General features: G+C 42.1%; 1 protein-coding gene across 5 annotated transcripts in view; it reads right to left on the bottom strand.

Annotated features, from left to right (window-relative positions):
- LOC115154863 (nuclear receptor-binding protein 2-like) overlaps window positions 1-27,149 on the bottom strand; it is a 59,514-nt gene that overhangs the window by 6,289 nt on the left and 26,076 nt on the right. The window contains exons 2-9 of one of the 5 annotated variants that reach the window (XM_029701535.1): window positions 8,998-9,120; window positions 7,903-8,004; window positions 6,660-6,749; window positions 4,378-4,418; window positions 4,077-4,171; window positions 3,789-3,812; window positions 3,548-3,703; window positions 3,269-3,324 (exon numbers count right to left, since the gene is read on the bottom strand). In XM_029701535.1, the coding sequence (XP_029557395.1) occupies window positions 3,269-3,324; window positions 3,548-3,703; window positions 3,789-3,812; window positions 4,077-4,171; window positions 4,378-4,418; window positions 6,660-6,749; window positions 7,903-8,004; window positions 8,998-9,120 (687 nt within the window). The remainder of the gene's footprint in view (window positions 1-3,268; window positions 3,325-3,547; window positions 3,704-3,788; window positions 3,813-4,076; window positions 4,172-4,377; window positions 4,419-6,659; window positions 6,750-7,902; window positions 8,005-8,997; window positions 9,121-27,149) is intronic. The other 4 variants (XM_029701552.1, XM_029701544.1, XM_029701562.1 and 1 more) reach the window with 4 other exon arrangements.

Below are 27,149 nucleotides of genomic sequence, written 5' to 3'. Positions count from 1 at the left end.
CCATCCTCATGATGCCATCTATTTTGTGAAGTGCACCAGTTTCTCCTGCAGCAAAGCACCCCCACAACATGATGCTGTCACCCCTGTGCTTCATGGTTGGGATGGTGTTCTTCAGCTTGCAAGCATCCCCCTTTTTCCTCCAAACATAACGATGGTCATTATGGCCAAACAGTTCTATTTGTGTTTCATCAGATCAGAGGATATTTCTCCAAAAGTACAAGCTTTGTCCCCATGTGCAGTTTGCAACTGTAGTCTGGCTTTTTATGGCTGATTTCTTTTGATTTTCCCATGATGTCAAGCAAAGAGGCACTGAGTTTGAAGGTAGGCCTCCAATTGACTCAAATTATGTCAATTAGCCTATCAGGGGCTTCTAAAGCCATGACATTTTCTGGAATTTTCCAAGCTATTTAAAGGCACAGTCAACTGAGTGTATGTAAACCTCTGACCCACTGGAATTGTGATACAACTGTAAACATTTGTTGGAAAAATTACATGTCATGCACAAAGTAGATGTCCTAACCGACTTGCCAAAACTATAGTTTATTAATAAGACATTTGTGGAGTGGTTGAAAAACTAGTTTTAATGACTCTACCATAAGTGTATGTAAACTTCCCACTTCAACTGTAATTGCGTTGTTTGCTCTATAACCTGTTAGTTCATATGCCTTGACACTGTGATATATAGGCCTTAAGGCCGAGACAATAAGAAGACACAATGGCAGAATAAATTCAACCACACCTTTGTTTCATCACAAAACCAGAGAGCAACATCTGTCCGGTGAATGCGTAAAAATATATTGCATGTAACAAACAGTTATATGACATACAGCAAGGTCAAGCAAGTAAAATTTTCCGACATTTTCGGACTACTAAACAACTATTGCTTTATAACCAAGGCGAGTTACCAAGTTGCAAAGAACAGGCGCTGCTTCCACTATTCCAGCACCATTTCAACATCATCTAATCACCTATGCTTAGTCTGATAGTGTTAACTAAAAGATACCAAAAACGATTTAGTCCAATCAACATAAGCTATATGATGTGGCTATCCATGGTAATGTTTTATGTGTGTGTGAGACTCTACTTGCAGAGAAATGCCAATACCACCCTCTTTCATGTTGCCTAAACAGTATATGACTCTGTGATACAAGCTTTGTGTTTTTGTTGTCCTAGGCCACCTAGCTAAAATACTTGCTCGCTAGCCTAACTTCCCTTTCATGCGCAATGATGTGCCAGGCAAGCTAGTTAACATTAGCCTAACGTTTCTACATCTAGCTACATGTTGAACTTACATCCTCTCAGGCCAGGGGCACAACGTATGAATTTATGGTTGGATCAGAATCACCGTTATAATCATTGGCCAGTACAGAGAATTAAGTAAAACCACAAGTCCAAATCCCTATCTCCATCCATGGTGAATTTAGGAAAGGGACAATTTTAGCTAGCTAGCTACCGGAGGATAACGACAGCTTCTAATGTGATGTGATTGGTCTGAAGCCAAATCCAAACTGGCTTCCCTTGGCATTCATGAATACATACCACTGATGGACATGGGTGTATTTGTATGGTCTGTGCGGTGTGTTCTGCTATACACAGTGTCTGAAATATTAGGCAGAGAGAGGACATGTGTGCACTGTGCTTAGGAACACAACTTGAAGGTCTACAAAGAGGACAATGCAACAGATCTATATTATAATACACCGAAGCAGGGTCCACTCCTACAATTTTGCACAGATTTTCTTAAAAGAAGCACATCATCCTGTTACATGGTACTGGCGACTTAATATTCCGCAATGTTTTGTATTATTTATCCAAAATGCTCATTGACTTGACATTCCAAATAACCATTAAATAAAGCCCCGGGTGACTATTTATATTAGGCTTTATTGAGTTTGACAAAGATTTACATTTAAAAAAATAACTATGGCGTCATGGCAATGCCATTTTGCTCCCAAGGCAAAGCCTATAAAAGCGTGGGTCCAGTCGCTCAGTGTGTATAAACAATAATCATGCAACGGTAGGCTATTAAACTAACCTATTCTAAATTGATCACAGATCATGACATTTACCCAAAAGAATTTGGCTACATTTAGCCTACATACACTACCGTTCAAAAGTTTGGTGTCACTTAGAAATGGCCTTGTTTTTGAAAGAAAAGCAGTTTTTTTGTCCATTAAAATAATGATCAAATTGATCAGAAATACAGTGTAGACTGAGTTGCAAAGAAAAGACTGGCCAATAAAAAGAAAAGATTAAGATGGGCAAAAGAACACAGACACTGGATAGAGGAACTCTGCCTAGAAGGCCAGCATCCTGGAATCGCCTCTTCACCTTTGACGTTGAGACTGGTGTTTTGCGGGTATTATTTAATGAAGCTGCCAGTTGAGGACTTGTGAGGCGTCTGTTTCTCAAACTAGACACTCTAATGTACTTGTCCTCTTTCTCAGTTGTGCACCGGGGCCTCCCACTCCTCTTTCTATTCTAGTTAGTCAGTTCACGCTGTTCTGTGAAGGGAGTAGTACACAGCGTTGTTCGAGATCTTCAGTTTTTTGGCAATTTCTCGCATGGAATAGCCTTCATTTCTCAGAATAAGAATAGACTGACAAGTTTCAGAAGGAAGTTCTTTGTTTCTGGCCATTCTGAGCCTGTAATCGAACCCACAAATGCTGATGCTCCAGATACTCAACTAGTCTAAAGAAGGTCAGTTTTATTGCTTCTTTAATCAGAACAACAGTTTTCAGCTGTGCTAACAATTGCAAAAGGGTTTTCTAATGATCAATTGTTTATAAAGATGTGCTGTAAAGAAGGTCTATAGCAAGATTTTGGTGTTATGTTTGTGTGCCTGTTCATGGCAGGCACTTGGGTATCAGAAGCCACTGTTTTGATCATGAATGCTTAATAGGTGATGTTTGTGCTACTGTTGTGGAATTCACAATGCTATAGGCCCTATTACCTTACCACTGTAATGTATCCTTTTTCCTGTGTAAGCCTACATAAGAAAAACTTTAAGAGAGCAATAAAAAAAATGAAGCGCAAACTCCATTTCCTGATGGTAATCTTTTCTGTGGCACGGATTGTCACAGGCCTACACATTTCAATAACTTAACAATACAACTGTTTTATATACACAAAGCTCAGACTTGCTAGCAGTGCTTCACTGTCCTAAAATACAAAATTCATTGATTAGAATTAAACTTTTCTTTTCATCCGTAAGGACGGAGAGTAAGGTTTATAATACATTTATAAACTATTGCAGCTGGGCGCTCACCTCTAGAGCACAAATCCCAAAGGAGAAGATGTCAATGGCATAGTCATCCTCAGCCGCTAGACACAGAGAGAGAGAGAGAGAGAGAGAGAGAGAGAGAGAGAGAGAGAGAGAGAGAGAGAGAGAGAGAGAGAGAGAGAGAGAGAGAGAGAGAGAGAGAGAGAGAGAGAGAGAGAGAGAACGTTTATTCTAACATGTATGATATTAACTGCCTAATCACAGCATGGTGGGAAATTCCGTAGTGAAACTGGCAACCAATAAAAGTATGAAGACCAGACATACAGTACATATACTGTATCAGAATCGAGGAAGGCTCAGTAAAACGCTCACAGCCGTATTCAGGAGAGAAGAAGTGCAGGTTCCTCTGCTCGTCTCGGTGTGCACGGACTTTACCATGAACACTGGCCTCCGGAAACACTGGGAGGACAAGACAGACAGCTAGAAAAATCAAACCCAGACCACACAGAATATTGTGACGTTCACTGATAATTAGATGTGCGGCACACTTTTATATGGTTCTTACCATTCACAAACAACCGGTGCCATACTGTGGATAGAAAAGAGCAGGGTGTCCAGTATTAACTTCAGTTGCATAGATAGAAGAACAATGATAATACATATTTGGGCAATTGTAGTACACACAATGTACAGTATAGGGGTTTGCTAGCATGCAATGCTAACTGTTACTGCTACCATTTATTCAGATGAAGCTCTCAAGTCACAATTGAACTGTTCCTAATGCATGTTACCACAGGGTTAGGTTTAGGTTATATTTAGGTTAGGATTAGGTAGAAAGTCTGCAGTGTAAGACCTGAGCCAATCTTGATGAGGCCGTTGTGTTGGATGAAGATGGTGTCACAGGTCAGGTTGCCATGGATGATGGGCGGCTCACAGGAGTGCAGGTAACTGGGGGTAAATAAGATGGCAATTGAAGATCCATTCACTTGACTGAACACTTTGGCCCTGGAGAGCTGCTGGAACATGATTAGTAAAATCAGATATGTTAGTGCTGGACTGGAACAAGAGTTAAAGACCCCAGTCCTAGATTAATAGTTCAGACTGCCATTGGATATAAATCGAGGGGATGAGAGAAAGAAAGTTATTGGTCTTACCTGAGGGCAGAGAGAATTTGGGTACACCATCTCTTCCAAGCCTGGAATGACAGAGTGAACAGCAGACACTTAAATAGTGGAATACGGTTTAAGTATGCGGAAACAGTAAACATACAGTTATGACTGCAACTACTGTTTCCTGAATGAGGGAAACGAGGTACAACACAGCTATGGGGAGTTGGCTCGCTAGCACCCTCTACTGAATAACATTAGAATCGCGCCTGACAAGGATTCATCCTTTCAATTCAGTACCCCACTTCACTGAGCCCAGAACTAGGCAGCATGGGGCCGAACAGGTGTTGTACCTTGTTTCCCTCTTTCAGGGAACAGTAGTTATAGTCATAATGGAACATTCCATTTCAGTCGGTCAGCTTGGTACAACATGGTTATGGGGATATGAAATCACGCCCAAGTGGACACCAAATGAAATAGCCTACCCAGAATTCCAACCCGACAGGAAAACCTGTGGTACTTGGGTATTGTGCAATCTGCCTATCTGCAATTTGCCCTGCCTAATGACCTTCTCATGCCCCAGTTGAAAGCATGATATGGGCTACACTGGGGGCAGTGACATCAAGCGATAAAACCTCACAAAAGTGCGTGGTGATGCCCAACTCACCACAGCACAAATATCTCCTACAGGCAACCGTTTAAACAACACCCAAGACGCCACCAGACCCCTGGTGTAGGTAATTCTTGCCTTTTGCTGTCATATGCCAGAGCAACAGCCTCCACAATCCAGTGGGAGAGACGCTGCTTAGAAAGCACTCTACCACAAGCCGGATTACCAAAACTAATAGTTGGTCGCACAAACTGACACCCCTGGTCCGCTCAATATACCTGCGTAATGCCAGTACCGGCCATAGGGCATGTAACTTTCATTGCTCCTCAGAAGCAAACGGAGGAGGCAGAAATGGAAAAAGTTCAAAAGCTAGAGACCTGTAGGACATAGTCATGACCTTAGGGGTGAAGGCTGCATAAGGACGCAACGTCACCTTTGAGTTGCCAAGGGCGGGGTGGGGTGAACGGATAACGCGTGGAGATCTCCAACGTGTTAAGCCGAGGCCAAAGCCACGAGCAGTACGGTCTTGTAGGAGAGGATCTTCAGATGACCACCCTGGAGAGGAAAGTCAACTTCAGTCCCAGCAAGCTTTCTAAGGAAGGCTACACGGCTCTCGGGAGAGCTTGTACGCAGCAGGCGACAGCGGTCGCAAAAGCTGGTTGGATCCAGGGCAGCCTGAGCATGCACTCAGTCGAGACATACAAGACAACACTTGTGAGTATCATTCAAAGACATGGTGAAACCGCATGACTGTGGGCAAGGTTGTGACCCGGCTTAACAGACTATGTCGACTCGTTCGTGCCAGTCATTTTACTTACAACCAGGGTTGGGGAGTTACATGTAATCTGATTCCCAAAAAACTGTAAATCTGTTACGTTACTAGTAATCAGATTAGACACTTTTGAAAAATTTGATGATTATATCTTTAGAAAGAATGGTTGGGAGAAAAAAATACATTGACACCTTTGTTTTCTCAATGATATTCAATTCAGCATTGAAAATAGGCGCAAGTTTAAGTTTGTTACACCTGAGCGAGTTTAACCACAAGTCAGAGACCACTATGATGAGGACACCAAATGCGTTTGATGGATCCTTTTTGTCATCTTCTAATGCCTTTTAAGAGGAAAGTAATCCGAAAGTAATCCAAAAGTCATGGAAACTAATCTGATTACGTTACTGCTTTAAGGTAATCCAAAAGTTGCATTACTGATAAAAATGTTGGATAGGTAACTAGTAAATGTAGACTACATTTAAAAAGTAACCTAACCAACCCTGATTACAACCAGTTAGCGAGGCTAAACAGGCAGAAGAATAACTAACAAATTGAAAGGAAACTTCACAAAACTAGTTCCCAAACTTTAACAAACAATGTCCAGAAGGATGAGCGTGTCCTCCTGGGACAGTAAAGTTGGAGTAAAGTATTTATTTGGTCCTAACTTGAATACCACTTTTTCCATATGGAGCTGACCGACAAAGGGAACTACCAAAGTATAATCGTCAGAGACGTGCTCAGTAGGGCACAAGGTAGAAAAACGTTTTCAAACGGAGAAAGTAAATCTGTGTTCTTATTGGACAGTTCAGGTATACCTCCCTGTTTCAAATGTTTTCTCCCTACTGAACACAACCCAACTCATGGTACTGTGGGAATCAACAAGTATGTCATTAACTGACTAGTGTCACGGATGTCAGAGGGTATTTCCCCTATGGGAGAGACACTGACCTTGACATTCATGGTCTTGTGGTTTTTCTTGGTTTTCTTGAGAAACTGCTTTAGGCTTCCTGAGGACATGTACTCTGTGATAAAGATGACCTGTCCAACAGATTAGCAGAAAGAGATACTATCAGTCTGCCGACCAAACCAAGAGATGAAGGGAGAGAAACATTTCCTGAGAGTGAGTGAGAATGATCTATTATGAAAAAAAATATAAACGCAACATGCAACAATTTCAAAGATTTTACTGAGTTAGAAGGAAATCAGTAAATTTAGAAGGAAATCAGTCAATTTAAATAAATTCATTAGGCCCTAATCTATGGATTTTACATGACTGGGTAGGGGCGCAGCCATGGGTGGACTTGGGAGGGCATAGGCCCACCCACTTGGGAGCCATGCCCACCCACTGGGGAGCCAGGCCCAGCCAATCAGAATTTGTTTTTCCCCACAAAAGGGCTTTATTACAGGCAGAAATGCTCTTCAACACCCCCTTCCCATCCTCAGATGATCCTGCAGATGAAGAAGCCGGATGTGGAGGTCCTGGGCTGGCGTGGTCACACGTGGTCTGTGGTTGTGAGGCCGGTTGGATGTACTGCCAAGTTCACTAAAAACGACATTGGAGGCGGCTTATGGTAGAGAAATTAACATAAAATTCTCTGGCAACAGCTCTGGTGGATATTCCTGCAGTCAGCATGCCAATTGCACGCTCCATCAAAACTGTGTTGTATGACAAAACTGCACATTTTAGAGTGGCCTTTTATTGTCCCCAGTGTAACAGTATAGCTTCCGTCCCTCTCCTCGCCCCTACCTGGGCTCGAACCAGGGACCCTCTGCACACATCAACAACCACCTCCCAAGAAGCATCGTTACCCATAGCTCCACAAATGCCGCGGGAAGGGAAACAACTACTTCAAGGTCTCAGAGCGAGTGACGTCACTGATTGAAACGCTATTATCGCGCACCCTGCTAAGTAGCTAGACATTTCACACAGGTTACACCAGCACAAGATGCACCTTTTGTAATTATCATGCTGTTTAATCAGCTTCTTGATATGCCACACCGGTCAGGTGGATGGATTATCTTGGAAAATTAGAAATCCTCATTAAACACATTTATGCACAACATTTGAAAGAAATAAGCTTTTTGTGAGAATGGAACATTTCTGGGATCTTTTATTTCAGCTCATGAAACATGGGACCAACACTTTATATGTTGCGTTTATGTTTTTGTTCAGTATAGATAGCAGACATACCCGAGCTTGACTCTCTCTCATGTCCAGCCAGTACTTATGGAACTTGACTATATTTGGGTGCTCAACCTGCATCAGGTTCTCAAACATCTCCTTTATCTTTTCCTGAAAAACAGATGGGGTGGGGAGAGGTTTGAGTACATACAGTACCAGTCAAAAGTTTGGACACACCTACTCATTCAAGGGTTTTTCTTTATTTTCACTATTTTCTACATTGTAGAATAATAGTGAAGACATCAAAACTATGAAATAACACATATAGAATCATGTAGTAACCAAAATATATATTTGAGATTCTTCAAATAAGGCTATCTTCTGAATACCACCCCTACCTTGTCACAACACAACTGATTGACTCAAACGCATTAAGAAGGAAAGAAATTCCACAAATTAACTTTTAACAAGGCACACCTGTTAATTGAAATGCATTCCAGGTGACTACCTCATGAAGCTGGTTGAGAGAATGCCAAGAGTGTACAAAGTTGTCATCAAGAAGAATCTCAAATATAAAATATATTTTGATTGATTTAACACTTTCTTGGTTACTACATGATTCCATATGTGTTATTTAATAGTTTTGATGTCTTCACTATTATTCTACAATGTAGAAAATAGTAATGAATAAAGAAAAAAACCCTTGAATAAGATGGTGTCCAAGCTTTTGACTGGTACTGTATGTACAGTAGTAGGTGGTTCGCCAAACTATGCACTTGTAAATCATTGACTTCTACTTCCATTGGTGAGCTTTCTCTGGAGAATGAAAGTACATTGAATTGAACCAGAGGAGGCTGGTGGGAGGAGCTATGGGAGGACAGGCTCATTGTAATGGCTGGAATGAAATAAATGGAACGGTATCAAACACATCAAACCTATAGAAACCACGTTTCACTCCGTTCCATTGATTTAGCCATTACAATGATCTCGTCCTCCCATAGCCCCTCCCACCAGCCTCCTCTAATTGGAACATATAGCCATTGACAATAGAAACCCTGTCTACATCCCAACTGGCACCCTATTCCTTATATAGTGCCCTATGACCCCTGGTCAAAAGTAGTGCACTATATAGGGAATAGGGTGCACAGCTTCTGTCTGACGTACCTCCTGTGCCTTGAAGACCTTCCTGTCATTGAAGAGCACCTCATTCCACACCACCTCCACTCCCTCCTCTGTGTCCATGGCCAGTGAAGCACTCTCAACACCTGGGACATTACCTTGACTGATCTGCAGGGGGAGACAAACACACATGAGATCTCACAAGCGCCGCATATGCCATAACTGAGGAGGAACAAGCATAAATATAGCATGTGTCTTGTTCCAGCCATAACTTACTACATGTAGCCATTATTGTGAATCATTTAGATGTTTCGGAGCCAGCCATGCTCTCTATGGCTACAAAACATCACAGGTGATTTAGAATGACCCTGCATGGGGAGGATTGCCAGCCGTTTTGCAAAGCTATGCATCCCCATTTTAAATCCTGAATGGACACCGGTTTTCATTCATTAAATGGGCAGATATGGATCTTATGTAAACAACAATTCTATAGCACTGATGTGCCATAACGTCTGACTGCTAAAAACCTGCAGCCCCGACCATCTGTGTCATGATGACGCAAAAAGACAAGGGGAGCGAGGATCAGAGATACTTCCGGAGTGAAGAGATGGATTCATGAAAAGGCAAAACAAGGGGGAGGGGAGATGGGACTAAGAACAAAAGAGAGATTGGGAGAGAGGGGATGAAAGAGAAATTGGGGGTGAGCAATAGGATGTGAGAAAGAAGGACAAAGCCAAATAGAGAGAGAAAGATTTGGGCGAGGGAGCTGACTGCCAGGGGCATGTGGTGCTACCAGACTTATGAGGACACTGAGTCAGGGAAAAGGCCAGACTGACTCTGAACGGAGCAGCAGCAGCACTGTTTATGTCTGTGTTGCAGAGCAGACAGACAGACAAGCCCTGGGCTCCCATTCTTTCCGCCTCAGATGAGCAGTGAGTATGCATTAACACAACACAGATGACTGCTCAGCCCAGAATACAGCCAGCAAGAGAATAGTCAGTCACACATTGCAGCTCAGAGCTAAGCACACACGAGATAGCTTATCCCAATCCCTTTTCCCCAGATGTACAGATAACGCAAAAGGCCCACAGTGGTCAACCTGTTCTTGACAGATACAGGAGGGCTGCCCTTCCTGTCTCTATGGAGTCAGAAAAATATTGAACAGTACAAAGATCAGCTGTTACCGTGAAACCCTCAGAAAACCTGACAGGTTCAACGGCTACACATCTACTGCAGTATTAAATTGTACGATGCACCCAAACCCATTCCACTTGTTAATACCCGGCAGTCTCTTAATGATCCTGAGCAATAGGGTGTGAGAGAGAAGAGCAGAGCCAAAGAGAAAGATTTGGGCGAGGGAGCTGACTGCCAGGGGCATGTGGTGCTACCAGACTTGAGGACACTGAGTCAGGGAAAAGGCCAGACTGACTCTGAACAGAGCAGCAGCAGCACTGTCTGTGTCGGTGTTCCAGAGCAGCACTGATCTTTTACAGGATATGCTGTGTTTTCCCTCATGTAAGATTTACATTCAAAACTTCATAGCATTTACAGAATAGGCATAAGCCATATTTGATCATCACCTCTTCTCAAGCCACCCTGTACAGGAGGAAAATAATCCTGCTACAGGAGGATTTGAATGGCTATAACGGTATTAATTTACTATTAATATCTTAAATAGTAATTACATAGTAGTAGTAGTAGCAGCAGCAGCACAGTATACATTTTCATAGGCACCTTCACAAAATGCAAAAGCTTACACATACTGTAGTTATAAACAGATTTAAAATGGCCTCTTTCACCACAGTGTTACCACATTGTTAATCAACAAGCCCACACCCAATCCACAGACCCACCCTGCTGTGCCCACTGCCATAAATATACAGCCCAGATGACAGCAGCCTGCCACATTGGCATCCTACCAGGCTGCTTTGGCCCATACTCTGCCCACCTAGCGCTGCGTTCTACCCAAGGTGCGTAGGCGATTGGCATTGGCACATGATGATTTGACCAGATAGGTCTTACATGAGGTCGCAACACAGTGTTGACCGCACAAGATGCTTTTAATATCACTGTTATGTCTGTAGAGAAAACCAATATCTGTGGTATACACGGTATACAGCCTATCCATTTCATAGTTAAAATGTTCTTGTAAACACTGTTGGCTTTATCTATTACACTACTGAACCTGCAGTGTGGTTCCAATACTCTCTGAGAAATGAAGCTAATTGATTGCACCCAAATTGGCCATTGTAATTAATAGGATTCATATAATATACAATAAATATGTAGTACCTAAAATCCGATTTGGACAAAACTTATTTCTAGGTATTTACATTTACATTTACGTCATTTAGCAGACGCTCTTATCCAGAGCGACTTACAAATTGGTGCATTCACCTTATGATATCCAGTGGTACAACCACTTTACAATAGTACATCTATATCTTTTTTTTTGGGGGGGGGGGGGGGGGGGGGGTAGAAGGATTACTTTATCCTATCCCAGGTATTCCTTAAAGAGGTGGGGTTTCAGGTGTCTCCGGAAGGTGGTGATTGACTCCGCTGTTCTGGCGTCGTGAGGGAGCTTGTTCCACCATTGGGGTGCCAGAGCAGCGAACAGTTTTGACTGGGCTGAGCGGGAACTGTGCTTCCGCAGAGGTAGGGAGGCGAGCAGGCCAGAGGTGGATGAACGCAGTGCCCTTCTTTGGGTGTAGGGACTGATCAGAGCCTGAAGGTATGGTACTGCTTTGTACACAAACACCACTTCCAGCTGCCAACTGGTGCCGATTCTAAATACATATTTCTTCAGCCAATACTCTTTCTGTTGTTTGGAAAGTCTATTTAGTCCGATAGATATGGGCAATCCACAGTAATAGAATGACACTAAGACTATGATTTTTCTCTTTGAAAGTATGTCAAACAAAAAACATTGATTGCAAAGTTAAACAAACCATACAACTCTGTGCACAATGACTACTTTAAAAATGTCCACAGAAATTTTTGGTCGGTTACGACACCAAACTGTAGTCAGGTCAAGACCCTGGTTAGGACAACAACACGCAGATGAGCTTCCCTGAGACGGTTTCTGACAGTTTGTGCAGAAATTATTTGGTTGTGCAAACCAACAGTTTCATCAGCTGTCCGGATGGCTGGTCTCAGACGATCCCTCAGGTGAAGCAGGATGTGGAGGTCCTGGGCTGGCGTGGTCTGTGGTTGTGAGGCTGGTTGGACGTACTGCCAAATTCTCTAATACGACGTGGAAGGCAGCTTACTGTAGAGAAATGAACATTCAATTCTCTGGCAACAGTGCTGGTGGACATCCCTGCAGTCAGCATGCCAATTACACGCTCCCTCAATACTTTGAGACATCATTCCCATGGTAGCCAATTCACTTTGCAATCATTCTGTTACAGATTTTTGGGTCATTCTGTTACTGATTTGGTAACAGAATGACGTGTTTTAATCACTTAATATATCATAAACCAAATTGTTATCAGTAAAACACTATAACTAATTGGTAGGTCTACCTTTACTTGTAACTTCTGTGAACGTTCCTTAACCTTCCTCCTCATGAGGGATTTAAATGTGAAAATATCTTCAAGATATGTGGGTTTTTGGTAACAGAATGACACTAGGCATTATTTCTTAACTTACAGAAGGCAAATAATTTCAGCAAAATGAAATCTAAATGTTTATTAGTTGGCAGGGGTCTTTACTTCTAGCATTATAGTGTTTGTAACTATTTCTAATACCTTTTTAAGCCCTTTTCCATCTGTTTGACCAAAAATCCAAACCTTTGTTTATTAGACATTTTTGGGATGGAAAATGGTAGAAACATTTATGCCGTCATTTCTCACAAATATAGACTTAGCTTTCATTTGACACCAAATTTGACATGCTCTTCTGAACTTCACATGTTAATGCTCATGGGCTTTTTATGTGGAAATACCCATATTCAAAATGCTTGTTAATTTATATTTTTTTGGCATTTAGGAAATGACTTATCCAGAGCGACTTACAGGTAGAATTAGGGTTAAGCGCCTTGCTCAAAGGAACATCGACAGACTTTTCACCTAGTCAGCTCTTGGACTTTTCAGTTACTGGCCCAATGCTCTTAACCGCTATGCTACCTGCCACCCCATTTACATTTTTATTTGACCTTTTATTTAATCAGGAAGGGCTCATTGAGATTTAAAATCTCTTTTTCAAGAGCGTCCTGGCCAAGATAGGCATGTCCAAGTCATTACAAAAATTACAGACAAACAACACGAAAAACTACAAGTAATCTAATAAAAACCATAGAATTCACAAGAGTATAACAAAATCAAAAACAGCAAATTAAAAACATTGAGTAATGAAGTGCCGAGTTGAGGGAGACCCGTGATCTTTACACCAGCAAAACAAAATAGTTTGCACTACACAACAAGGAAATGACTCAACCATAAATAAATAGGTTATTAGTAGGTTAAAATGTACTAGTCACAGATAAACGACTTGACATGCTGCCATCTTGGACATTCACTGTACCAGTCCATTTCCTAATACTAATAAACAAGTAAACTGGTCATATACTAATATAACTCAAAGCTATCTAAAATGTATGTCAAACAAATGTAATGATCTACAGCAAGCTGATTAAAAATTATGTTGTTGAATCCATAAGCAGTCAGCCACAGGTAATCCACAGACAGTCAGCCACAATCCTCTGGCCGGGGGCGCAACCTAGGCCACAGGAGGGGGGTGAGAATGGGGTCAAAAATGCATACTAAGCTTTTCACACCAACTCCGGATACACTTATAGTAGGCATAAATTGGCTTGTGGATGTCCATCTCTGGCTCTGCTCCAAACCCTAACTGGAGGAAACCAGGGCTGCGTCGCAAATGGCACTCTATAGCCTATAGTGCACACTTTTGACCAGAGCTCTATGGGACCTGGTCAAAAGTAGTGCACTATAAAGGGAATAGTTTGCCATTTGGGAGACAGCACAAATGACTGAAGATCTGATCTCAGGCCTCCCTGGAAATAACCTGATTATAAATATACTGCCGGGAAACCCAACACTAGAGACAGCACCACTACACACACAATGATGATGAATGAAAGCTCATCCACATGTGCCACGGGGCCGGCATAATGTCTCTGTGTGTGCTAGAGACAGGGTGCTAGAATTAGTCAGGCAGAGAGAAGAGGACCAAGGGAGGATTAGGGAGCGGTGGAAGGGAGGATGTTATTAAGGCCCTCTACAATGTGGCAGCTCGTCACCATCTATGGCCGTGCAGTGGGTGTCTCTGTACTGTACTCACTGTAGCAGAGAACAAAAAGTTAAGAGTTCCTTTGTCTGAGGGGGATACAATGTAAGTGTGTGGGTCCTGAGAATAACAAAGGACTCCGTCTCCCCACTACCATCTCTCTCTCTCTCTCTCTCTCTCTCTGCCTCCTACACCTATTTTAATACCAGGTAACAACTCAGGGTAGGTCTACTCAACTACTACATTTTGTTACATCAGCTTAACATTAATGGGACTGAGATATTGGTGCTCTGTTCTGTGGTTTACTGGTTTTCAAACTAACGATGGTGATGAAGCAACCCACAATCTAGTGTTATTCTTTGCTTTGACAAATACAAAATAGTTTGGACGAATAAAAAATGACCAGCATCCCCATACTGCACATCCCACAACAAACCAAGGAATAACTTGAATTATATTGCTAATTAAACAGTCAAACAATTTCCTAACACTGAATTTGTCATTGGTTATCACAGTCCAAGCCAAATGGTATCTTCTCCAAAGTGTTTAACCGGAAGCTCTTCTGAATAATGGCTGGTGAGAGATTTGAACAGACTCCTTTTGATTCATTTCTAAACTTTTATCAAGTTTAATAGCACAGTCATTCTTCGCACTATTTCTTTCCAAAGCGCCGAAATGTTCTGGCTCTTTGAAAGGATTAGCAAGGTCATCCAGGGTGGTCCTAATGGCCCTGTCCAAATAGAATACTCCGTCCCTGTCGACTTCATCCATAGATAGACAAGCTCTCAAGTTTCACCTCATCATTTTCTTAAAGACCATGTCAAGGATGTAATGTACGAGAGCAAGGCAGGATGAAAGATCCTCAGCCCTGAATCAGTAGACACAAAGCTGTACCATAACACAGAGCTGTTGGACACAATACAATCAAAACACACTGGGAAGCCTTGTTGATGTTGCCTTTGCTCCTGAGAGCTTGAGTGGGAAGTGGAGACAGCAAGATTCCTCAACATTTCCCAAACACAAAACAGTCTGGGGATTTGGGAGACGTTGACAGTATAGAGCCACTCAATTCAACCATTTGAAAACACACAGCTTCAAATGTGCTTACGTCAACAAAGAAAAGATTTGTCTACAGATTTTAACTGTAACAACATGGGCTTTACCAGTCCTACAAAAAAACTCCGAAACATATTTCATGTCTTCTGTTCCATGAAAATGTATGGAATACCCCCCCCCAGACAAAGAGAGCGTGATTACTCTTCTCTCTTTGTCTGCTGTGTCCAGTGTGTTGTGCTTCTTCAAGTACCAGGGTTACAAGAGTACACTAGGCACATTGTCTTTGTTCCCCGGGTCAGCCTGTTTTGACAAAGCTTTGTATTCACAGCACTAGTGGGAGAGAGATGACTAAAACACAATCACATTCTAGAAGTTAGAAGTCATTTGTTCTGGGATGTGATAAGCATTAGAACAAGTGTTGAAGACCCTTTAGATAAGCCAGTGTGTTCAGTATGGTGAGTGGAAAGGATTATTTGATCTCACCTCCAGAGACTGTGCCGGTGTCTTTGTTTTTGCATACGTTATGAGTGTGAGCGTACATGTGTGTTTGAACGTACCACGTGTGTGTGTCGCTTTTGGTGAGTGTGATGGCGTTAGGCAACCTTAGGTTGTGTAAGCAGCGTGGTTGTTGTTGCTAGCAGCTTTCTCTGTACGGGTGTGGTCTCTGAGTGAGTGGCAGCCCGAAGTGTGACTTTGCCTCAGGCCTGACTGATTAAGTTGGGTGCATTAAGTGATGCTATGTTCCTGTCATTTTTCTAGATTTTTGAGTTTGGTACGTGTTAGAATATTTTTGCCCCCCTCACTGAAGCCCTAGCTAGGTCCAATAGCCACAGTTCGCCAATCGGCTTTAATCAAGGATTCGACTGAAATTCCACAGACATAACTAGGTGTTGATGTTATGAGCTTGTGCTCATCAAGTCTCTAAAATGGAGGTTCAGATTGTCGCTTTCATGGATGATTGGCTTGAACTGTGAGGATGACCACACAATTTATTTCATAATCAGTCAAATCTATTGGATTTCTTAATAAACACAAGAGACCAGCAAAATGGATAAGAGTGTGGTGGTATAGCAGGAACAGCAGCATCTAGTGGTCAAAACCTGGTACTTTCACACAATTTTATGGCAAATAATGCAAGTGACTTGAATTACTAATTTCTCTGAACAGGGGGAAAAAACATCACCAGATTCACAGGGGATACATTACATATTATGGAGAAGCAATACTCCAATCCACAGCTTCATCCTACTTGTCAAACAGAGAGAATTGATACTGTATACTCGTTGTTGGGGTAGGATTGGCATGGGACGTGGGGACTCCATGGGTGGTGTATTGTCTTATTCATTGGTAGGAAGATGTTTGGTTCAAATCGGATGTTAGGTAATATCACGCCCCACACACACATCTACAAAATACATGTTTCACATCGGGAATTTTACAAAAATTCTAATTAATTGTGTGTTTGATGTAGGCTTATCTTGGCCTGATGTTTTGGATAGCTGTGTAATTCTCTCTCAAACAAGTTGAGAATTCCCTGTCAAGAAGACAGACACGAAAGCCCAGCTAGCTTTGCTAGCCTAGCTAGCCTGTAGCCTAAAATGGAGGACGCTAACAAATGTTTTCAACGCTACAGGAGCTGTGTTTATTTCACTTTATTTCGGGACAATGTGGACCACCCGGATGTGGAATAGAGTTCCATGAAGTCATGGCTCTATGTAGTACTGTGTGCCTCCCATAGTCTGTTCTGGACTTGAGGACTGTAAAGAGACCTCTGGTGGCATGTCTTGTGGGGTATGCATGAGGGTCTGAGCTGTGTGCTAGTCGTTTAAACATACAGCTCAGTGCTTTCAACATGTCAATATTTTTATTTTACCTTTATTTAACTAGGTAAATCAGCTAAGAACAAATTCTTATTTTCAATGACGGCCTAGGAACAGTGGGTTAACTGCCTTGTTCAGGAGCAGAATGACAGATTTTGACCTTGTCAGCTCAGGGATTCGATCTTGCAACCTTTCGGTTACTAGTCCAACGCTCTAACCACTAGGCTACCTGCCGTCAATACTTCTCACAAATACAAATAGTGATGAAGTCACTCTCCTCTACTTTGAGCCAGGAGAAATTGACATGCATGTTATTAATGTTTGCTCTCTGTGTACAGCCAATGGCCAGCCGTGCTTCCCTGTTCTGAGCCAATTGCAATTTTTGTAAGTCCTTCTGTGTGGCACCTGACCACACGACTGAACAGTAGTCCAGGTGCAGCAAAAGTAGAGCCTGTAGGATCTGCCTTGTTGATAGTGATTTTAAGATGGTAGAGCAGGACTTTATTATAGAGAGACTTCTCCCCGTCTTAGCTACCATTGTATCACTTTTTCACCCCAGACGCTTTATCTGGACATGGTTCTACACGACCTACACCAGCCGAAGCTAAGTAGTAACATTAACATGATGCCTTCTAATTGCAGTCGCTTTACTCATAATATACAGGAGAATGATCGCCTTATAGCGGAGAAAGCCGTGCTGCAAGCCCAGCTTCAGACGCAATCGTTAGGCAAGGGTAATTTAAGTGTAGGAAAGGATGAAACAGCGTCTGTGCCACCAATAACTACAGATAGTAACGTTAGTATAAATCCCCTCGATCAGTCCCCACAGCCGGACAACTTTCTCATGGCTTCTGGAGGGAAATGCTGTAGGAATGCTCAACCGGTGTCGCTCATTCAGCCGACAGAAACTTTCAACCGGTTCTCCCCATTATGCTGCGGGTCGGAGTCAGAGGCCGAGCCTTCTCTGGGCTCTACTCCTCCCGTTACGGGGTCAGAGGCCGAGCCTTCTCTGGGCTCTACTCCTCCCGTTACGGGGTCAGAGGCCGAGCATTCTCTGGGCTCTACTCCTCCCGTTACGGGGTCAGAGGCCGAGCATTCTCTGGGCTCTACTCCCGTTACAGGGTCTGAGACGCCGAAGCTTTCCACCATTAGCTCTGACAAATTGAAAACCCTAGTCATTGGCAACTCCATTACCCGCAGTATTAGACTTTAAAAAAATCATCCAGCGATCTTACACTGTTTACCAGGGGGCAGGGCTACCGACGTTAAGGCTAATCTGAAGATGGTGCTGGCTAAGGCTAAAACTGGAGAGTGTAGAGAGTTAGGGATATTGTTATCCATGTCGGCACCAACGATGTTAGGATGAAACAGTCAGAGGTCACCAAGCGCAACATAGCTTCAGCGTGTAAATCAGCTAGAAAGACGTGTCGGCATCGAGTAATTGTCTCTGGCCCCCTCCCAGTTAGGGGGAGTGATGAGCTCTACAGCAGAGTCTCACAACTCAAATCGCTGGTTGAAAACTTTTCTGCCCATCCCAAAAGATAGAATTTGTAGATAATTGGCCCTCTTTCTGGGACTCACCCACAAACAGGACCAAGCCTGGCCTGTTGAGGAGTGACGGACTCCATCCTAGCTGGAGGGGTGCGCTCATCTTATCTACGAACATAGACAGGGCTCTAACTCCTCTAGCTCCACAATGAGATAGGGTGCAGGCCAGGCAGCAGGCTCTTAGCCAGCCTGCCAGCTTAGTGGAGTCTGCCACTAGCACAGTCAGTCTAGTCAGCTCAGCTATCCTGCCATTATTGAAAGAGATTATGATACCTCACATCTCAAAATAGGGCTACTTAATGTTAGATCCCTCACTTATAATCTTGATTTCATTGGCCTGACTGAAACACGGCTTAAGTCTGATGAATTTACTGTGTTAAAATGAGGCCTCTCCTCCTGGTTACACTAGTGACCATATCCCCCGCGCATCACACAAAAGGCGGAGGTGTTGCTAACATTTACGACAGCAAATTTCTATTTTTTTTCAGTGAGGAACGCCATATACAGCGTTCCTCACTGAGTTCCATGAATTCCTATCGGACCTTGTTGTCATGGCAGATAATATTCACATTTTTGGTGACTTTAATACTCACATGGAAAAGTCCACAGACTAGAGGTCGCCCGATTAATCGCCATAGCCGATTTAAATAGGGCCGATTTTCAAGTTTTCATAACAATCGGTAATCTGCATTTTTGGATGCCGATTACATTGCATTCCATGAGGAAACTGCATGGCAGGTTGACCACCTGTTACGCGAGTGCAGCAAGGAGCCAAGGTAAGTTGCTAGCTAGCATTAAACTTATCTTATAAAAAACAATCTTCACATAATCACTAGTTAACTACACATGGTTGATGATATTACTAGTTTATCTAACGTGTCCTGCGTTGCAAATAATCAATGCGGTGTCTGTTAATTTATCGTCGAATCACAGCCTACTTTGCCAAACGGGTGATGATTTAAGAAAAGCACGTTCACGAAAAAAGCACAATAGTTGCACGAATGTACCTAACCATAAACGTTAATGCCTTTCTTAAAATCAATACACACAAGTACATTTTTTAAAACCTGCATATTTAGTTAAAATAAATTCATGTTGGCCGGCAATATTAACTATGGAAATTGTGTCACCTCTCTTGTGTTCATTGCACGCAGAGTCAGGGTATATGCAACAGTTTGGGCCGCATGGCTCGTTGCGAACTAATTTGCCAGAATTCTACATAATTATGACATAACATTGAAGGTTATGCAATGTAACAGCAATATTTAGACTTAGGGTTGCCACCCGGAACGGTTCCGTATTTCACTGAAAGAATAAACGTTTTGTTTTTGAAATGATCGTTTCTGGATTTGACCATATTAATGACCAAAGGCTCATATTTCTGTGTGTTATTATATTATAATTAAGTCTATGATTTTATATTTGATAGAGCAGTCTGACTGAGCGGTGGTAGGCAGCAGCAGGCTCGTAACCATTCATTCAAACTTTACTGCGTTTGCCAGCAGCTCTTAGCAATGCTTGAGCGGTGTATTCCTCAATGTGGTGTATTCCTCAATGTCATCGGAAGAATCCCGGAACATATTCCAGTCTGTGCTAGCAAAACAGTCCTGTAGTTTAGCATCTGCTTCATCTGACCACTTTTTTTATAGACCGAGTCACTGGTGCTTCCGGCTTTAACTTTTGCTTGTAAGCAGGAATCAGGAGGATAGAGTTGTGGTCGGATTTACCAAATGGAGGGCGAGGGAGAGCTTTGTACGCGTCTCTGTGTGTGGAGTACAGGTGATCTAGAATTATTTTCCCTCTGGTTGCACATTTAACATGTTGATAGAGATTTGGTAGAACTGATTTATGTTTCCCTGCATTAAAGTCTCTGGCCACTAGGAGCGCCGCCTCTGGGTGAGTGGTTTCCTATAGTCACAGCCTATATGCGCAATTTATAGACTATAATGATTTAATACAATTAAATGTGGTTTAAATGCTGAGGTCTATGTCCCTACCAGCCTATTGTGTCGCACTCGCAAATGGTTCACAAAGTATTTATTTGTAGGCTATATCCTTAGGCTCCCTGTCTGGCTCCTGATCTATATGCTGTTTAATATGACATGTAGCCACTTTGTTCTTGGGGACCTCCAATGCTGCAGAAATCTTTTGGTACCCTTCTCCAGATCTGTGCGTCGACACAATCCTGCCTCGGAGCTCTACGGACAATTCCTTTGACCTCATGGCTTGGTTTTTGCTCTGACATACACTGTCAACTGTGGGACCTTATATACAGGTGTGTGCCTTTCCAAATCATGTCCAATCAATTTAATTTTCCACAGGTGGACTCCAATCAAGTTGTAGAAATGTCAAGGATGATCAATGGAAACAGGACGCACTGGAGCTCAACTTTGAGTCTCATAGCAAGGGGTCTGAATACTAAGCTATTTCAGTTTTTATTTGTAATACATTTACAAAATTGTCTAAAAAACTGTTTTTGCTTTGTCATTATGGGGTACAGTAATGTGTGTATATTGAGTATTTTTTTAATCCATTTTAGAATAAGGCTTTAACGTAACAAAATGTGGAAAAAAGGCGTCTGAGTACTTTCCGAATGCACTGTACATGTGACTTATGCAATCAGAATATGAAGGTAGCATTGAAAAAACAGGTGTAGACACACAAAAGTCACTTTGTGGTCTGATTGTGTTCAGATCTGGCTCACCACTTCAGTAAGGTGGTCAGGGATGCACTGTGTGCGGATTTCTCCTCAGTCTGGATGCAAATCAGGCTACCGAAAGCGCATACAATGGGCGAGGTCATCAGCACTCCCACAAGTCTCCAGAAAACGTGTGTTTTGGGACCGAGAGGCACCTTTTCATTATAACGTTGGAGGAAATACGTTACTAGCGTGTTAAGAACGTGTTTGCTCAACTCATAAATGCTAGCCAGCTAGCTAACATTTATAAAAGCTATTTTTTGCTTGGCTAGAGTTATGCTAATCCCTTTAGTGTTGCTTGCTAGCTTGCTGGCTAGCTAGAGGTTAGCTACAGAAGTTTGCTAGTTATTGTTGTTTTGTTATGATATTTTGCCTATTCCACCGTTTGTAGAATGCATACTGGCATTTGAATATAGCGCAACAAAATGGAATCCAGACACCCTGTGGACACGGTAGACATTTAAATGTAGGTGTAGACCCATGACCTGTTCGGAATTCCATGGTCAAAACTCTATGATCAGAATACTTAAAGCTGCATAAACTGTCAAGTTTAGACACAGCCAAGGATTTCTTTTCATGCCAGCTCCCCTGTCGAAGGGAGCGCGACAAGACTCAGGCGGCCCATTTCGCATGACTGTTGAGGAAAACACTGCCAGATACCGTTCTGTATACAGTGACCCCAAAGGGTCTCGGCAAGGAACGCTCACACATTTCAGAAATAGGTCACAAGTTCCATAGGGCCATGTGGTCAATAGCATAATTAACTCCTCTGTGACCATAACGTCCATGCTCATGACCTACCAGGGGAATATAGTCCTAGGCCTAAATCGGTTCAGATATTACACTAGCACAAAAGAGCTATCCATCAGTGGACCATATAGTATGCAATATATCAAACATTACAAGTCAAACCAGTTTAAAGAACAGCAAAAAATCTGCTGCATTTCTCAAATAAGAGGAACACTACCCCTGTTAATGACAGACTCTAAGAGGTTGTGTTGGACACCATCTGGTCTGTTGTTTGTTTTGACGGAGCTCCTGCCTCGTTCAGATCTCAGCCCTATGACACTGAGGGACATGGAGTCACACCGTGTCCTGGCAACGGGATCTAGCCACACTAGTGCACCTGACAGACAATATTCTTGGCCAAGGCCAGGCCAGGAGGCCTGGAAACACCATGTGTTGTGCTGTGTGACAGGCTGACAGCCTATTGTAGACACTGACTGGTTATGGTTTGGATAGCAGCTTGTTTCAGCATAAGACAGTAATAGGCCACTTAGCAAGAATGATCACCAATGTCAGTTATTTTGTTAATGCTTTTTTAGCGTTTATTAACACCATTGTGTTTGCTGGAGTATGAATGTGCATTTCAGCATATCTTCTGTATGTTTGCTCAAAGGCAAACACCTGTAGTTTCATGAACATTTGTGACAAAAAGCTGTTCTCTGAGAGAAACTAATTTCTGTGGCAACAAGGTTTTATGAACTACTCATGTCTGACAGACCCATAAAAGGAGGGTCATAAAACATGTCCTCACACACTACAAAGGTCAATTACATTGGTAGAGAAAGAGAATGGTTAACACATTGAACACACAAACTTCAGTACGGAGCTTCCTTTTAAATAAAATGCCCAGAAAAAATCTGAATGTTTGGTATAATCTTTTGTCAATACATGTTTGCTTTTGTAAAGTTTGCCTTCTGTGTGGACTGTGGAGCATCAATTGAGGGGTACACTGTGCAGGTTGCTCAAGGCGAGATTCCCTGCCATCTGAACTCCTTTGCTTTTCACTGATACAGGACACCGTCTGTCTGCCACAGCGGCATGAAACCATTCATTCATAAATCTCCCGATGTGCTCGAAGGGGGAAGGCATTATATCACTACATGTAAAGCGGCCATCATTCTTGATGAGAAAACCTCCTGTTGACACAGATAAGAATCTGAATTTGGTCAGCCCAGCAAAGACGAACTAACAGGCCTTGTGGTAACGGTAGCCAGACGAGCTACACTTTCAGTAATGTATGTTGGCTCAGTGGGTTGTTATGATGGATCAGGTTTAACTGTAGTCCTACTCTATATCTTCATTAAGTAAGAGGTCCTCCTTTAGAATTGTATCCAATAGGGCTAACCAGCTAGATGTATGCAAGCAATTCTGGAGCATTAGGCCTATAATTTCAGCATTTTATATTGATGCTGGCCATTTCCACAGTAACAGAGTGATGCTAAGACTCAGATTGTTTCATTTAAAATGTATGCCAAACAATAACCAATGACTGCAAAGTTAAATAAACCTTACAACTCTATGCACAAAGACAACTTTTAAACAATTTCCACAAAAAAACACATTTACTTGAACAATCTGAGGGTGCACAAAGTACATGAGGATAGCTGGGGGGTGGTTGGAGAATTAAAAAATGTTCAAACAACTGAAACAGCTTTTTCCTAGTCATTATGCTTAATTCTATGTTAAAAAAATTTTTAAAAAAAAAGGCTGTCTGTATCCTCCTGACTGACTAAAGAACTTAAACACGTTTCTCTGCAAAAATCTGGGTAAAAGACAAAGGAATGTGAGCCTTATTCAGTACATCCCACTGAGCAAAAACTTATTGAATCAATGTTGTATCCCCATCATTTCAAAAAATCAATGTGATGACATTGAATCAATCTGAAAAACTGATTGGATTTACAAAAAGTCCTCACTGTAAGGACATGGTGATTTTTTGTTATGTTGAATTAATGTTGAATTCACGTTAGTTGACAACTCAACCAAATGTAAATCAAAACTAGACAATGAACTAATGTCTGTGCCCAGTGGGATTTAGTTATTGCTTGCTTTTCTAAAGTCTAACTAAAGCCAACTTTATAAAATTGATAGGTGGCTAGTAGTATTACAGAAAAATAAATACAAATCTGAGGGGGTATGTGCCCCTGTGCCCCTTAAGGGCATGATGCCCTTGAGTGCAGATGCAAAGTTTGGTAACAGGATGATCACCAACAGCACAAACTTTGCATCTATCTGTACCGCTCTTCAAGTAAATGTGTTTTTGTAAAATGTTCTGTGGAAATTGTTCAAAGTAGTCCTTGTGCATAGAGGTGCATGGTTTGTTTAACTTTGCAATCCATTATTTTAGTTTGACATACATTTTAAAGTGAAAAATCTGAGTCTCAGCATCACTCCGTTACTGTGGAATTGCCCCGATTGCTTTTCATTTTGTCTGAAATCCATGTGTTCCTCAACTCATGTCAGACGAAAGATAATCCAACAGACTCTCCCTGAAAGTGTACATGGAATTCAATCTGATTAAATATTCTTCCAGTTTAACAACCTGGAAAAATAACAATCAAGTGGGCTCTGAATATGAGATAAGGGGGGATTAATTTCTGTTATGTGCTTTTGCATAACAGGGAGTGTCTATTTAAGACATGACAGGGTTGACAAGAGAGAAAGCCATCGGCCCTCTGCTGCGTTAGATGACATGCAGCCATGTGAACAGGTGGAACCCCGGGTTGTGTCCCTCCAGGGGACATCGGAGTGGCTGTCATTCCACGTAGAGCAGCTGTTGCCCTGTCCAGGCGACAAAGTCGAGCGGGCTGTGTTGGATCATTAGGAAGTGGTGGTCATTAGAGAGATCCCTTAAAGCAAGCCAGCTGGGACATGACATGGGTTTACAAGGGCCAGCTACGCATGTGGCTCAGACTGAGCTGAGGGTTTGGTGGCCATTAGGATAATTGGTTGCTTGAGGACGTGTCAATCACAGTTACCACATGAATGTGATCCATGTACAGTACTGTAATATCATGTAGGCCTACTGTATGGTACGATAACTGTAAGGCACAGCTAAAGATGTTGCAGACAATACTAGTTTTTGAGAGACATCAACCTTCTCCATGACAGGCATGTCAAGCATGCACCTTCTAATAAGTTGCCATGGAGAAGCAGTCATTTGCATAAAGCTGTTGGTGCACAATGTTGGCACCTATTCCCCCCTCTGTCTCAAAACAAAGACCTGCAACAGTGAGCAGTGACACCTGTACAAAACTATCACCTTGTCAATCATCATTCTTACACAGTCCCTCAACAGTCAGAAATTTACATTGAGACAATCCACTGGGTTCTTCCATCACTGCAGTCCCATCTTCACTGCTACCATTGATGTAATAAGTGAAGCATGGGATGACTGACAATCTGTCTCTCTCTAGGGAGGATTAATGCAAGCATGGGATGATGGACAATGTCTCTCTCTAGTAGGGATTATTTGGGCAAAAATCCCACTTCCTTCCATCTCGCTCTCCAGCCCCCCTGGGGTTCAGTGGTGAAGGGGCTTTGGGATGCAGGTGATAATCTCCCCAGCTAGGCCACAAGTAAAAGGTCCCACACTTACAGGTCCAGGTAGAGTAGAGTTACTCCGCCATTGTCTGTGAGCTCATTTTACCTCCATGGTGCAATGAAATGCCTAGTCTGCATCCATAAATGGCACCCCTTTCCCTATAGCGTGCACTACTTTTGACATAGGCCTCTGGCATGTAAACTCCTTTCAAATGGGATGATAAGAACATGTTTTATCTTGAAAAGGGATAGGATTCTATGATGACCTTCGCCATGTTTCTGAGGTCCATCTGGCTGTCCTCATGTAAGGGCTGCACAAACACCCAAATCAGACACTATGATTGCCCCATGTAGACAGAGTACCACAAAGCTTTGAAATCAAGCTGCCAAGTTGGGTACCAGTCTGTTTCTGCTAGCTTGCTAACTTCTTATGGAATTGTCGTGTTTAGCATGACAATAAATGACAAGGAATTTTTTGGTAAGATAACAGACAGTTCTGGGACCAGGCTAGTGACTACCTCTAGGGGTTTGCAATGATGTAGAAATTGACAGCAAAAATGTAAGAGAGAAATTGCTCATATAAACATGACACACAAAAGCGAAAACCAGGTGGGGGAAAAACCAAAATGGGTAAAAATATTACCTCAATAGAGTCTCTCTGCCTGCAACATTATGACAATGTCTCTTAAGGGTTGTTCCATTTGAATTAAATACCTTTTTGACCACACGCCTTTTGAGTTGAACAAAACATTCCATACATATTTGCCCATGGTAGAATTGGTCAGAAAGTGACTTTTTCGACCTAAAATGCCAAAACATTCAGAAGATAGAGGTGCTCAAAGTTTATGTCAATGTTTGGGCAAAATAAAGGCCGGTCCAGACGTCTGTGGACGTTGAAATCAAGGATGGTCGGGACCGGACCAAAATGAAATGAACTAAATTAAAGAGAGAGAGCGAGGTTGTCCAGACTTTTCAGACTATTTCTTTGACCACCAGACAACAGAAAGACAACAGAAAGAAAACAGATTTCAACTGAACATAAGAGTATGCCACTGGAATGGAGGACAGTAACAGGTGACTCAACTGTGGTTTGTGACTACTATGATTTTCCTCATCCATTTTTCTGAAATTCTGTTAACGATTTGGTAACAGAATTTTGCGTTTTAATCACTTAAAAATTGATATCAGTCAAACACTAACTAATTGATAGGTCCATCTTTACTTGTTACTTTTGTGAACTTTCATTATCCTCCCTCATGAAGGATAGAAATGAGAAAATATCTTAAAGATGTGGATTTGTGGTAACGGAATTAAGGCACAAGACAATGTTTCTTAAACTTACAGAAGGCATATTAGTTGGCAGGGGTCTTAATATTAGTGTTTATATGTATTTCTAATACCTTTTAAGGTAGATGTTTTCTAGACCCCTTTTCCATCCTTTGACAAACATTCAAAGCCTTTGCTTATTCCTCATTTTTAGGATGGAAAATATTAGAAAG

Source organism: Salmo trutta, chromosome 2 (assembly GCF_901001165.1).
Source record: "Salmo trutta chromosome 2, fSalTru1.1, whole genome shotgun sequence".
In the NCBI taxonomy this organism is placed as follows: domain Eukaryota; kingdom Metazoa; phylum Chordata; class Actinopteri; order Salmoniformes; family Salmonidae; genus Salmo; species Salmo trutta.
Note: the sequence above shows the minus strand (reverse complement) of the source record. Positions and strands in the feature narration are given on the sequence as shown.